The sequence below is a fragment of the Meles meles genome, chromosome 16, assembly GCF_922984935.1.
Source record: "Meles meles chromosome 16, mMelMel3.1 paternal haplotype, whole genome shotgun sequence".
NCBI classification, from domain to species: domain Eukaryota; kingdom Metazoa; phylum Chordata; class Mammalia; order Carnivora; family Mustelidae; genus Meles; species Meles meles.
The window spans coordinates 23,824,070-23,837,562 of NC_060081.1; the positions used below are offsets into that span (position 1 = coordinate 23,824,070).

At 38.0% G+C, this 13,493-nt stretch overlaps 1 protein-coding gene across 3 annotated transcripts in view; it reads left to right on the forward strand.

Annotated features, from left to right (window-relative positions):
* SRBD1 (S1 RNA binding domain 1) overlaps nucleotides 1-13,493 on the forward strand; it is a 203,397-nt gene that overhangs the window by 96,640 nt on the left and 93,264 nt on the right. For all 3 annotated transcript variants that reach the window (XM_045981714.1, XM_045981717.1, XM_045981715.1), the window contains exon 15: nucleotides 11,025-11,116. In XM_045981714.1, coding sequence (XP_045837670.1) covers nucleotides 11,025-11,116 — 92 coding nt within the window. The remainder of the gene's footprint in view (nucleotides 1-11,024; nucleotides 11,117-13,493) is intronic.

Sequence of the window (13,493 nt, forward strand, 5' to 3'; positions counted from 1 at the left end):
TAGAATAGCTATTCAAAAAGACACTAACAAGTATCATCATGTAAATGAATAAACTGCAGCGAGGCAGTTTCTATTGAAATTAAGCATAAATTTATACTTTAGCATTTCTACTCCTGGGAACCTAAGAGAAATGAAATGTGTGTCCAACATAAGATTTGTACATGGATATTTATAGCAGCGTTGTTCCTAATAACAGAAAACTGTAATGAACCCCAGAGTCTATCGACTGATGAACAGATAAATAAAATGTGCTGTATCTAGAACAATGGAATACTTTTCAGCAATAAAAAGGAAACAGTGATGCTCAACGTGGAAGACCACTGATTTTATTATTATATTTATGCAAAATGTCCACATGAGGTGAACATACAGAGACAGAATAATAGAAAGTGGATACCTGGGCTGGAGGTAGGAATGAGAACTGTAAATGGGCACACACTATCTCAGAGATGGAGATGTTCTGAGATTGGATTTTGGTGATGATTATATAACATTTACTAAAAGTCATTGAATTATATACCTAAATTGGGTGAATTTTATGAACTATAAATTATACCTCAGTAAAACTGTAAAACAAAAAGTGTGGTCCCAGGACTAGCAGCATCAGCACAACCAGAGAATTTGTTAGTAATGCAAATCCCTGGCCCCAGTGAAGCAGAAACTCTGGGGGTAGGGCCCAGGGGTTTAACAGCCTGCAACAGATTTGATGCAGGATCAAGTTGGAGACCCATTGTTCTAGAAACAGGGAAGGTCACATGGAGATGGGGGTAGTTTGAGGTAATAGTTTGTGTACACTCGGTCTACTCTGTTCCTGTAGCTTCAGGAAAGGTTTGAATTAAGGAATGTTGTAGTAGAGCTAAAGAAAATTACAGGGCAAGGGTAATAAAAATAAACTGGCCTTTTATGTTCTTGCTATGTCCCCACAAGAAGCTTTATGATTGTGATGTTTGTGTACCACATATGTTAGTAAATTCCTGTGTTCTTTTAGGCTTGCTGTTATTTAACAAACATAGCATAAACAGGTTCATTTGCCATAACTTCCATAAGTGGAAGTTTAGATCCTTGAAAGGAATTATTTCTCCTAAATATTTACACAGTGTAATATAGCAGAGCCAGAAATGTGCAGTGATCCCAAAAAAGTAAAGATCTGACTATAGATAAAGACGTAAACAGAGTAGTCAGCTGAACTGAAATTTGTTCTCTCCCTCCATCTGTTCAGTGCACCTTTAAAAACCATGATTAAGGGATGCCTGGATGGCTCAGTGGGTTAAAGCCTCTGCCTTCGGCTCAGGTCATGATCCCAGAGTCCTGGGATCGAGGCCTGCATCAGGCTCTTTGCTTGGCAGGGAGCCTGCTTCCTCTTCTCTCTCTGCCTACTTGTGATCTCTGTCAAATAAATAAATAAAATCTTAAAAAAAACAACAACACAGAACAACCTTTAAAAACCACGATTAGAAAATTTGTTGATCTAGAGTAGTAGTCTTATGCCTGACATGTATGTTTAGGTTTGTCCCTCCACCCCTCCAAGCATCATCTGGGTGGTCAAAGGAAATTTTGAAGGTTGTGGCTACTCCAGGCTGCTAGCTGGTGCATGTGTAAGATGAAGTTCGTAGATAGGGTCTCCCTTAACAGGGGCAAGGGAGCCGGGACCAACTTCTGCTAAGGTGTAAATTCACTTCAGAGGAAAGTAGGGGTGTGGAGAGTTAGGAATAAAACAAATATGAGAAGGGAGAAAAGTAGGAAATGGTGACAAGGTATGATAGCCGATCAATGTGCGTCATTTATTAGCGGAGTTCGCTGAGGTTATCACTGGTAATGAGGAAGGGAAGCAGGCTCTCCACTGAGCAGAGAGCCCGATGCGGGGCTCGATCCCAGGACGCTGGGATCATGACTTGAGGCAAAGGCAGAGGCTTTAACCCACTGAGCCACCCAGGTGCCCCTATTTTACTTTTAATTGTCTCGTTTCCTTTGCTTCTCTCCTTTTGTGTTATTATTGTTCTCTCTTAAAACTTAAATAATTAGTATGACATTATTGAATACTTCATTAGCAAAATATGAGAATATTAAATCCTCTAAATTGGTAATTCCGATTCTGACTTCTGTTATTGAATGGATAATAAAAGAATAAAGTCTATGCTTAACAATCTGCACTCTTCATATTTACTAGTGGATAAACTTGCATAGACGTATATAAGCTAGAAAAGGTGAAGGGGAAGAGTTAATGAGGCAAACTTTTCCCTTTGTAAGAAAATTCAACACAATTCTCTATGCAACTCTCAAATTTATATCTGAATAGAACTGCACTTGAAAAAGAATAAACAAAAACAGATAGCTGGTTATTATATGAATAAGTAAAAATTGGACAGTAAAAAATGGACAGTTTTGGAGTTAAACGTAATATCAGGAGAAGCATACTTTTTGGTGTGTGGTGGAGTGTTGGCTGGTAGGTTGACATCATGTTCTTTAGATCAATACATTTCAAAATGTTGATCAGAGGACATTTTCACTGAAAAATCAGGTCAGTCTTTTATTCCCTGCCCTCTTAGTTTTTGTGTCTTTTCAGTCATGAACATGGAATGTCTATAGTACTTCTGCAGACAGCACTTTCTTCTGTAGTTGGTGTTCCACTCTTTGCCTGATTTTCTTGTCTGGGAGGCAGGGGGCCCTGTCCTTTTGCTTATAGTCTAACACCACGCGGGCTCCCAGCCTTGTGATTGGTTGCTCCTGGGGCAGTTTTTTCTTGAGCCCCCTTAGTGGTATCATGGAGTACTTGCAACAACTTCTTATTGGTCTCGAGTGTAGATGGGGTGGAGGGAGAAATAAAGGAGGGATTTTTTTTTTTTAAAGGAAAGCAGGTGAAGGGAAGGGAAAGAGAGACTAAAAGGGATGCTTACTGTGTAAAGTAGCGGTCATTTCTGCTGGTGCCGTTCTTGGTTAGAAATAGCTTCTTCTACCTCAGTGGAGGGACCCAGCCTCCAGATAGGAGGCAAGCTCTCCATCCTCTTTGTCTCTCAATTTGTTGATTTGCTTTCCCCGTAACAGCGTTTGAAGATGGCAGTGATTTTTGTCTTCTCTGTCGTTGGATGGCCCAGGGCCAGCAGTAACAGTGATTTCAGTGTACTGTTTTGCCACACCGTGGTTTGCTGTAGAGGCTCGGCATCACTGTGCACATAAACAGCTGAGGCTGAAGAGCAGAATCAGAGTCTCTCATGAATGCTCTTGGTGTATTTCTAGCATGGACAGATAGGTAGCTGGTGCTCTGTGGAACCTTAAACTCCAAATTAAAGTTCTGTTGCATAGTCACTAATTTGGGTCTTCCTTTTTTGGGTTTCCTTTGTGGCCAGAAAGTATTCTTTACATCTGATGTGGTATGGGGCAATGAAGGAAAGGTAGCGGAGGGAATTCTGTACTATTGCAGTCTTGCTCTGCGGCTAAGATACGGTAAGATGTGCATCTGGGAGTACATACACCTTTGGGAGACATTTTAAGTTCTCCCAGGCTTATTATGGTCCTCCGTGTGATTACTGTACTATTGCTAGGCTTATTCTTTTTGAAAAATGCTCATCTTTTGAAAGAAGGTTTAGAATTCTTGTTTGTTTGTTTCTTTTTTTTTTTAAACTGGTAATTGAATTCTTTCTAACTGGTCTTCCACCAGATGGCGCTAGTGTTACATAGCTAAAGGTAAACTTGGCGGCATTGAAATTTTGAGCTTGTATGCCTTCTCTCTTTCTCCTTCACCATACTTCGCTTTTAGTGTTTTATCCACACACACCACTTTCCTAGCACACTGCTGTGCCACCTCACATCTTGTATGTTGCAGGTAGTGAATTGATTTTTCCTTGGCGATCGTGAAGGATAACTTAGGTGGTGGGTTCAGAGGCCAGGGGTTGAATAAAACTTAAGGATATATAATATGTGATTTCTTGTAAAATTTTTTATCATACATTTGTTTCTTACCTGGCCTGTATGTACAAATTGAGACCTTACTCTTGACTTTTCTGCTTGGCCACCTTTTATGTTATAGCAATATCATAAAATGTTATCGTTTGAGATCTAGAAGCCATGTTCGGAAGTTATTACTAACAAGTGACATGTTTACCCAGATTAAGTTCAAAATAACTTTAATTATTATACAAGACAGTTTGGTAGAATAAAAGAAAATGTTGGGCATTATGTGATATCAGATTTCCTGGGCAGTTAACAATTGTTATTTTAAACTTAATTTCTAAACTTTTTCTGTTTACAAATATTACATGGCTATTGCCAAAAAATCTAGCGTTAAAGGAATAACTCATACTTAAATACTATTAACATTATATACATAAACTTTCTCTTTCCTTCTTTTTATATAGATCTATATTTTAAAATATCAGAGTTGTTTTCATATCATAGTCATATAACCAGTTTTTTTCACCTAGTATTTTTTTTTCCCCCTTTTTATTTATTTATTTATTTATTTATTTTTTTTTTTTTTTCAGCGTAACAGTATTCATTCTTTTTGCACAACACCCAGTGCTCCATGCAAAACGTGCCCTCCCCATCACCCACCACCTGTTCCCCCAACCTCCCACCCCTGACCCTTCACCTAGTATTTTGTAACCAATTTTTAGCTACAGTTTAGGTTTTTCATTTAATGAACCCTCTATTGATAGGTGTTTTGATTTTCAGTTTCTTTCAGTAAAAGCTTGACTAGCACTTTTTCATTTTGTGTGTATTTTAAGATCTCTTTAGTATGAATTCTTAAAAATGTAATAGCTGATTCAGAAGGAATGCATGTTTTTGTAACTTGATCTATATTTTCAAGCTACCATCTGAAAGAATTCAACAGTTTAAACGTCTTTAACAGCAAATGATTTTGCTTATTTCTTTGCTTCCTTATCAGCAGGTTATCCTGGTTTTTAAAGCAACTAGTTACTGTTCATTTGAGACTCCCTGAAATGGCAATTCATCACTAAATTCTAGAACCTAGGGGCACCTGGGTGGCTCAGTGGGTTAAAGCCTCTGCTTTCGGCTCAGGTCATGATCCCAGGGTCCTGGGATCGAGCCCCACGTCGGGCTCTCTGCTCCGTGGAGAGCCTGCTTCCTCCTCTCTCTCTGCCTGCCTCTCTGCCTAGTTGTGATTTCTCTCTGTCGAATAAATAAAATAAAAAAAAAAAAATTAGAACCTAAAATTGTTTTGATATTTTCTTAGAAATAAGCTTTATCCTTTAAACATTAAATCCTAGACCTCTTTTTTTTCACGGTGGTTTGGTTTTGGCTTTGTCTCCTACCTCCTAAAAGTACAACAGCCATCCTTTCATACTTCAGAATGGGTTATCTCTTGTGCAAAGCACAGAATCAAGGTCTCTTGATTGGCTGTTTTAGCACTTTCTGTTACTTGTTGGGAAACTTAGCTCAAGCCATTACTCTCTCCATATGAATGTTTCTCAGTCTGAAAATTTGGAAGAATGATTTTTAGATAAATTGTTTTTAAAAACTTCAGTGAAATTAATTGTGCATTTAATGTAGTAGCTATTTAGTGCATGTTTTTTGGTAGGCAGAAGGAAGAAAAGAAAGCTTGTTACATAACAGTAAATTTTGAAGAATTCTAATGTACTTTTGAAAAGAAGAACACATCAGTTTTTGTGGGTTTTTTAAAAGATTTTATTTAGTTGACAGAGATCACAAGTAGGCGGTGGGGGTGGGGAGCAGACTCCCCGCTGAGCAGAGAGCCCATGTGGGGCTCGATTCCAGGGCCCTGGGATCATGACCTGAGCTGAAGGCAGAGGCTTAACCCACCGAGCCACCCAGGCACCCCAAGAACACATCAGTTTTTATTGATTTAAGCACTGTATCTTGGCTGATTTTGATATCTTAATAAAAAACTGCATTTTCATTTAAATAGAGTACCTTTGAATTGAATTACTCCTGTTAACATAAGGAAGCATGAGAAAACACCAAAGCTATTTTTGTATTTGGGAAATGAGGAGAAGAGAGGAGACATCATGGAACTTTGTAAATGAATGTGAAAACTATTAGCCTAATAACTTAAAAAAACAAACGACTTGGGGGTGCCTGGGTGGCTCAGTGGGTTAAAGCCTCTGCCTTAGGCTCAGGTCATGATACCAGGACAGGTCATGATCCCAGGGTCCTGGGATCAAGCCCTGCATAGGGCTCTCTGCTCAGCAGGGAGCCTGCTTCCCTTCCTCTCTCTCTGGCTGCCTCTCTGCCTACCTGTGATCTCTGTCTGTCAAATAAATAAAGAAAATCTTTAAAAACAAAAACAAAAAACAAACTGCTGGTTTTCCTGTCTCATGAAAAGAATTCCCACCCCACCCCATCTCAATTTGGTAAAAGAAATTGCCATTCTCAAAAAAAAAAAAAAAAAAAAAGCCATTCTCTTTATTGTCAGAACAAATAGTCATTATAAGAAAACTACTTGCAAACTGGGTTTGTTTTTTTTTTATTTTTCTTAAAGATTTTATTTATTTATTGACAGAGAGAGAGGTCACAAGTAGGCAGAGAGGCAGGCAGAGAGGGGAAAGCAGGCTCCCTGCTGAGCAGAGAGCCTGATGTGGGTTTAATCCCAGAACCCTGAGATCATGACCTGAGCCAAAGGCAGAGGCTTAACCCACCGAGCCACCCAGGTGCCCCAACAAATTGGGTTTTAAAAGATTCATCAACATACAATCTGTTTTGGCAGAAGACACTTACAAATTCTGTAATTTTAAACATATCTTTTCAAAAAATAAAATTATATGATAAATGGTCAGTTTATGTAATGTCATTGAATTTAACTTGAGATATAACAATTTAGCATTTTTAACCTAGAGTTTTTATTAAATTTAAAAAAATGAATTTAAAAGTGTATGCATCCATGTAGTGGGCATTTCACTTACTTTTTAGTTTTGGCTGTGTGGTTTGTATTTTTTTTTAATTAAAAAAAAGACCATAAAATCATGCTGAATTTGATTGTTTTTAGAAATACATATTCAATTATAGAGTATTAGCACATTAACATATATATTAAGTAAAATGTAAGTAAGTCTGGTGGTAACTTCTGAAATGTACTTACATATTTTTAACACTTGAGATACTGTATGTATATATTTAAGTATTTGTATGCACTAGCAAGTTGAAGGGGCTTCAGAGCACTGTAATAATATTGAACCTTCAGTTCATTTACAACTATGTCAGTTAAATTCCCCCCAAATAATAAATTCTGCTCAGAATCTTGTCTGGTTTATGGCAAAATAAATAAAGTAATCAAATTGCTAAGATTATGCACCCAGTTTCTTTACACCTGAGAGAAGTTTGTTTTGTGGAATGTAATATTTATTAAATCGTGAGCTGTCTGAATTTTATGTGAAGTTCATCTTTGCTTCTCTCAAAATGTATTAGAGATAATTGGAATACATTTCCATAGCTTATTGGGAAACTTGCAATAAACAGAAAGTGGCTTAGAAAATCTAGCATACTTTTTGAGTGTCTATCTTTGACATCCAAATGGGAATGAACAAAATGGGGGTTGGAGCATTATAAACACTTTTATTCTTTGCAACTTCTCCTGGAAAAAATCATCACCACTCCCAGCTTGATTTGTTTCATTTAGTTCTTGCCACATAAACTTCTTAGGCCCTTATATGTTGTATATTGAAGAAATCAGTGTTGAGGGTTTTTTGTTCATTTAGATTATTGGAGCATTCTGTTCTACGCTTAGAAGTGACCTGTTTATTGGACCCATGCTATCTAATAACTAAAGCATATGAAATTTACTACGTTTTATATTGATTTAATATTAACGTTAATCTAAAATATTTCAGTGCAGTGTGTCACATCTGTTTTGTATTCCTCTGTTTAAAAAGAAGTGGCAGTGTGGTATTTGGAGGAATATTTATTATCTGAGTGTTTTTCTTTGCAACAGTTTGCCTCAGTCTATTGAGAATTATACCTTCCAAGAGACAGTGAGTCACCCAGCAAATTCTCAGGTACCAAACTGCTAAAAGCCCCAGTTAACTGGAATTTTTATTTACCACTTCATTACCCTTTACTTAACAGTGGCAATTTTGAAGCCTTCTTGAAATGATAGAAAATAAATCTGTGGTGAAATTTTTAAAAATATTCTTTCCCTTAATAATCAGTCCAGCCTGTACTTCATGGATACTCTGGGTTTTTTTAAGAAAAAAACTTTTTTAGACTGAGTGTTGATTTGTGTTTGAAACCTGTTTTCCATGACCAATGACTGAATATTCTTATCCTGTGATAGTGCTTCCTAATTTTTTGAGGGGTTATGGGTTTTAAGTAATCACTGAAAACTATAATCCCATTTCCTAGAAAAAAATGCATAGACACCGTATTTTGTATGCAGTTTTAGTTAATCCTGTTTCTCCCTACCCAGAAGATCATGGGCCTCTGGTTAGAAATTGCATTATAATGGAACTGAAAAATCCCTTCTAGAGTGTTGGTTTTAACATCCTATTATGGGGCACCTGGGTGGCTCAGTGGGTTGAAGCCTCTGCCTTCGCTCAGGTCATGATCCCAGGGTCCTGGGATCCAGCCCCGCATCGCGTTCTCTGCTTAGCAGGGAGCCTGTTTCCTCCTCTCTCTGCCGGCCTCTCTGCCTACTTGTGATCTCTGTCTGTCAAATAAATAAAATCTTTAAAAAAAAAAAAAATCCTGTTATGCCACATTAAGAGTTTTCTTCACTTCAAGCTTTATTTGACATTACGTTTTCTTTTTTTTAAGATTTTATTTATTTATTGGACAGACAGAGATCACAAGTAGGCAGAGAAGCAGGCAGAGAGAGAGGAGGAAGCAGTCTCTCTGCTGAGCAGAGAGCCCGATGTGGGGCTCGATCCCAGGACCCCGGGATCATGACCTGAGCCGAAGGCAGAGGCTTTTTAACCCACTGAGCCACCCAGGCGCCCCTGACATTATGTTTTATCCTTCATCATTACATAGTAGAAGTGAAGCAGAATCTAAATCTTATTTTGGAGAAAAAGCACAATTACCTTTTAATTTTAAAGTGCATATCTGAAATTGTAGAATATATTTGGCCTTCTAGGTGCTTTAGATTCTACCTTAGACACAAAAGAAAGGAAGAAGATGGTTTTTCCGTAAAAAGGTGTTATTACACTTATTGTTTAGCACAACAATATGGGTTTTCATTTTAATGAGAGGTTTAAAGCTATTCAGAAGTTGCTTGTGTGTGCTGGTTAAGAGTGTGACTTAGGTTTAAAGCAGATTAGGGTTCAAATTCAACTCAGTAGTTTACCAGCCAAGTGACCTTGAGCATATTATTTATCTGTTAAAAAAAAAAATCACCATAAAAGGATTAAATGAGGTAAAGTCTATAAAGTGGTTGGTTTTGTACTTTGGGTGTAATATGCACTCGGTTACCTCTTTCTGTGCGATGACGGTAGTATTGATGATGGTAAACAATTACAGTGTTCATTTTTCCTATTAGGAAATTTAGGACAGTAGACTTGGTTGCAAAAAATATATATAAATCTTCATATTCACCAAAATAATCTTCTCAAGTCTTGATGGCTTATAATTGTTGTCAAAGTTCAGTCAAGAATCCTTCAAAGATGGGTAGCAAACTAACTATTTTCACACTTTTCTTATCAGTGTTCAGCTGTTACAGTGAGGCAATATGTTAAAAGTTACCCACTAAACTTGTCTCACAATTAAAGTAAATATTGAGGAACAGAGAAAGGAAGACGTTTCTAAGAGTGGATTAAAAAGCACAAACATGTTTCTGCTTTTGAGTTTTTTTTTTTTTTTTTTTTAAAGATTTTATTTATTTATTTGACAGAGAGAGATACAAGTAGCCAGAGAGGCAGGCAGAGAGAGTGAGAGGGAAGCAGGCTCCCTGCCGAGCAGAGAGCCCGATGCGGGACTCGATCCCAGGACCCTGAGATCATGACCTGAGCCGAAGGCAGCGGCCCAAACCACTGAGCCACCCAGGCGCCCCTCTGCTTTTGAGTTTTGACACCTGGTTTGTCTCATGGTAAAGCTACAGGTATCATGAATACTTCGGGTAGATAATGTTCCTTTGCATATTATGTCATAAAGAATACCTCCAACTTAGGGGCACCTGGGTGGCTTAGTTGTTAAGTGTCTGACTTCGGCTCAAGCCATGATCTCAGGGTCCTGGGATCAAGCCAAGCCCTGTGTCTGGCTCCCTGCTCAGTGGGGAGTCTGCTTCTCTCTCTCTCTCTGCCCCTCCCCCCACTTATGTGCTCACACGTGTACTCTCTTTCTTTAAGAAATAAATAAAATCTGAAAAAAAGAATACCTGCAATTTAAAAATGTTGAAGGAGTGATGTCAACTGCTGTATACTTGTCCACTATGAAAGAGTGTTCCCACCATGGTCTGAAAAGTATTTGGAGCCAAAGAAGAAGAGGATAATGTTTGTTATGTTTTGACTAAGTAATGGTTTAATACCTGCCTGAAGTGAAAGGCTTCAAGTTTACTAAAAGGATGATTTCAGGACCTCCTGAAAAGAAGTGGGATAAGATCTTATCTGATCCCTTTCCTATTCACATTTGTGGTTGTTCATTATAATTGAGTAATAATCATGGCAGTGTTTATGGCAGTGATTTTTTTATATATCCACATGTGCACATAGCCACTCACATGTATGTGTTCTCCGTGATACTTTAGAATGATTAATTCACTTGGGAGTCATAAGTATTAGTGACAGATTCTGAACAGAAGAGAATCTCAGTATATTCTGGAAATTCAAAGTTTGCATTAGGGGAAAAGGTCCGTTGTGTTCATCTATAAACTGTGTCCTTAGTACTGACAGGAAACAACTCAATGAATGTTATGAATTTAAACCTGTGTATTTCCTCTGTGAAGAACACAAACCTTACTTGATCACTTTATGAAAAATTATATGCTACAGGTACCACTGAAATATAAAGAAAGCACTTTGCATTGCAGTTCTTTTTCTTGTAATGCCCAGTCTTATTCAGTAATTTTCTTTGACCAGGGAGGAAGTTTGGAAAATCATATTTCCCCCTTTCTTTCTTCTCAGTATCGTCAGTGAAGCAGGGGCATCAATCTACAGTGTCAGCCCTGAAGCTAACAAAGAGATGCCAGGACTGGACCCTAATTTGAGAAGTGCAGGTAAGAAACTATGGGCCATCACAAAGGTGTGTGGTTTTGATATTTTGAAGGACTTTTATTTTTAGCAAGCAAGAAAATTTAGAAGATATATGCATAAAAATTAGCATGTTAGAAAGAAAATGGTTGATTGGAGTAGTAGTTGAAATTATGGGAAAGAAGAGGAAGAATACTGTTTTTAAAGAGTATAGTAAGGGGCGCCTGGGTGACTCAGTTGTTAAGCATCTGCCTTTGGCTTAGGTCATGATCCCGGCATCCTCGGATGGAGCCTCAATTAGACTCCCTGCTCAGTGGAGAGCCTGCTTCTCCTTCTACCACTCCCCCTGCTTATGTTCCCTCTCTCAATGTCTCTCTCTCTGTCTAATAAATAAATTCTTAAAAAAAAAAGTTTAGTAAAAAATTAGTCCAAAATATCTTTAGTAAAATTAGGTGAATAACAAATTAATAAAGTACTCCAGATCTCTTATTACTACTACAAAATATTTATTACAGCTTTTTATTGACAAAAAATAATATATTAACCTAAATATAGTACAAATATATAAACATGCACAGTTTCTTGTTATTTGTCGAATGATCAGTTTCTCTTGTCTTGCTAATAGGGGCAGTCATTAATGTTTAAAACAGCCTTCTTTGATTTTAGTTGTATTAAGTTACTTTGGTTTCTGTTTTGTGGAATAGTTAAAATCTTGTGTGTGAAGAAATTGAGATACTTTCATACATCTAGTGAAAGTAATTTGTATTATAAGCAAATTATTGGGGCACCTGAGTGGCTCAGTGGGTTAAGGCCTCTGCCTTCGGCTCGGGTCATGGTCCCAGGGTCCTGGGATGGAGCCCCACATTGGGCTCTCTGCTCCGCGGGGAGCCTGCTTCCTCCTCTCTCTCTCTGCCTGCCTCTCTGCCTACTTGTGATCTCTGTCAAGTAAATAAATAAAATCTTAAAAAAAAAAAAAGCAAATTATTAAATCTGGTCAGAGCATCTCTCGGTGTGATAGTGGGATATTTAGACTACTTTGTTAAAAGGGACTTTTTCATTTAAAATTTTTCCTTAAGGGGCGCCTGGGTGGCTCATTTGATTAAGCATCTGCCTTTGGCTTTGATCATGATCCTGGAGTCAGGAAATAGAGCCCCACATTGGGCTCCCTGCTCAGCAGGGAGTCTGCTTCTCCCTCCGTCCCTTACCCCCTCTTGTGTTCTTGTATACTTTCTCTCTCTCTTAAATAAATAATCTTTAAAAAAATAAAATTTTCCTTAAATTTTCTCATCAGGTTTCATTGGCTGTTCTTGAAATCTATACTTGGAGATACATATTTGAAAATTTTTGCATTAGTCTGAGGCTAAAAACCTATTTCTTACATTCAAAAGAGCTTGTCGTTTCCCTTCAGTTGTTTGTTCCATGATATCCTCTGTCTAAAATGATCATCTTCTCAAACTCAGATCCCAGCTCAAAATCTTGGTCCTTCTGTGAAGCTTTTTCCTATCACAACAGCTCAGTGTGGTCTCTGCCTCCTTGCCTGTGCTCTTTTGGTACTGACCTTGTGATAACAATAGCAATAATAGTGGTAGGAGGAGATACAGTAATCATAGTGGGAGCTACTAATACTAATCTTTTAAAGCACTTAATATACGTGAAACATTGTGGTAAATGCATTACCAGGATTATTTTGTTTTATTCTTATAAACCAAGGCTTAAAGTGTCCACATAATCAATAAGTGCATATATAATACTTGTGTACTTGTATAATAAAAGGATACTTTTTTTCATTAAAAGATAAAATTCAGGGGTGCCTGGGTGGCGCAGTCAGTTGTGTCCAACTCTTGATTTTGGCTCAGGTCATGATCTCAGGGTTCCAAGATCGAGCCCCACGTTGGGGTCCACACTGAGTGTGGAGCCTGTTTAAGATTCTCTCTCTTCCTCTCCCTCTGCCCCTCCCCCACTCTCTCTCTCTCAAAAAATAAAATTCAATTCAGAACCTTTCAAGTTGATACTGAAAGGGAATCTTCCAAAAGAACATTTGAAAGAAATATTGTCTAGGGAGTGGCAGTCTCTCAGACCTCCCACTGCTAAGGGGGCTACTGTTTCCTCTTCACCACTGGCCTGTGTGGGTGTGTAACTGTCAACAGTGTTACAGGTGAGACAAGATTATAACATTCCAACAAGACTGTCTAAAAAGAGGTGATAATAAAAAGAAGAATTATTATATGGCCTGAATTACTCAGATTCCAAAGTCTGGTTGTGTCTTCAATTTGGGATTCACTGCCTTCTTGGTGTGTCTCAGCTTGCTTTCACCTGGCAATGACTATGTTGATCCCTGTCAACTCAAAACATCCACATAGACATTTTGAGCCTTCAAGAACTGATCCTGGAAGCAATTATTGA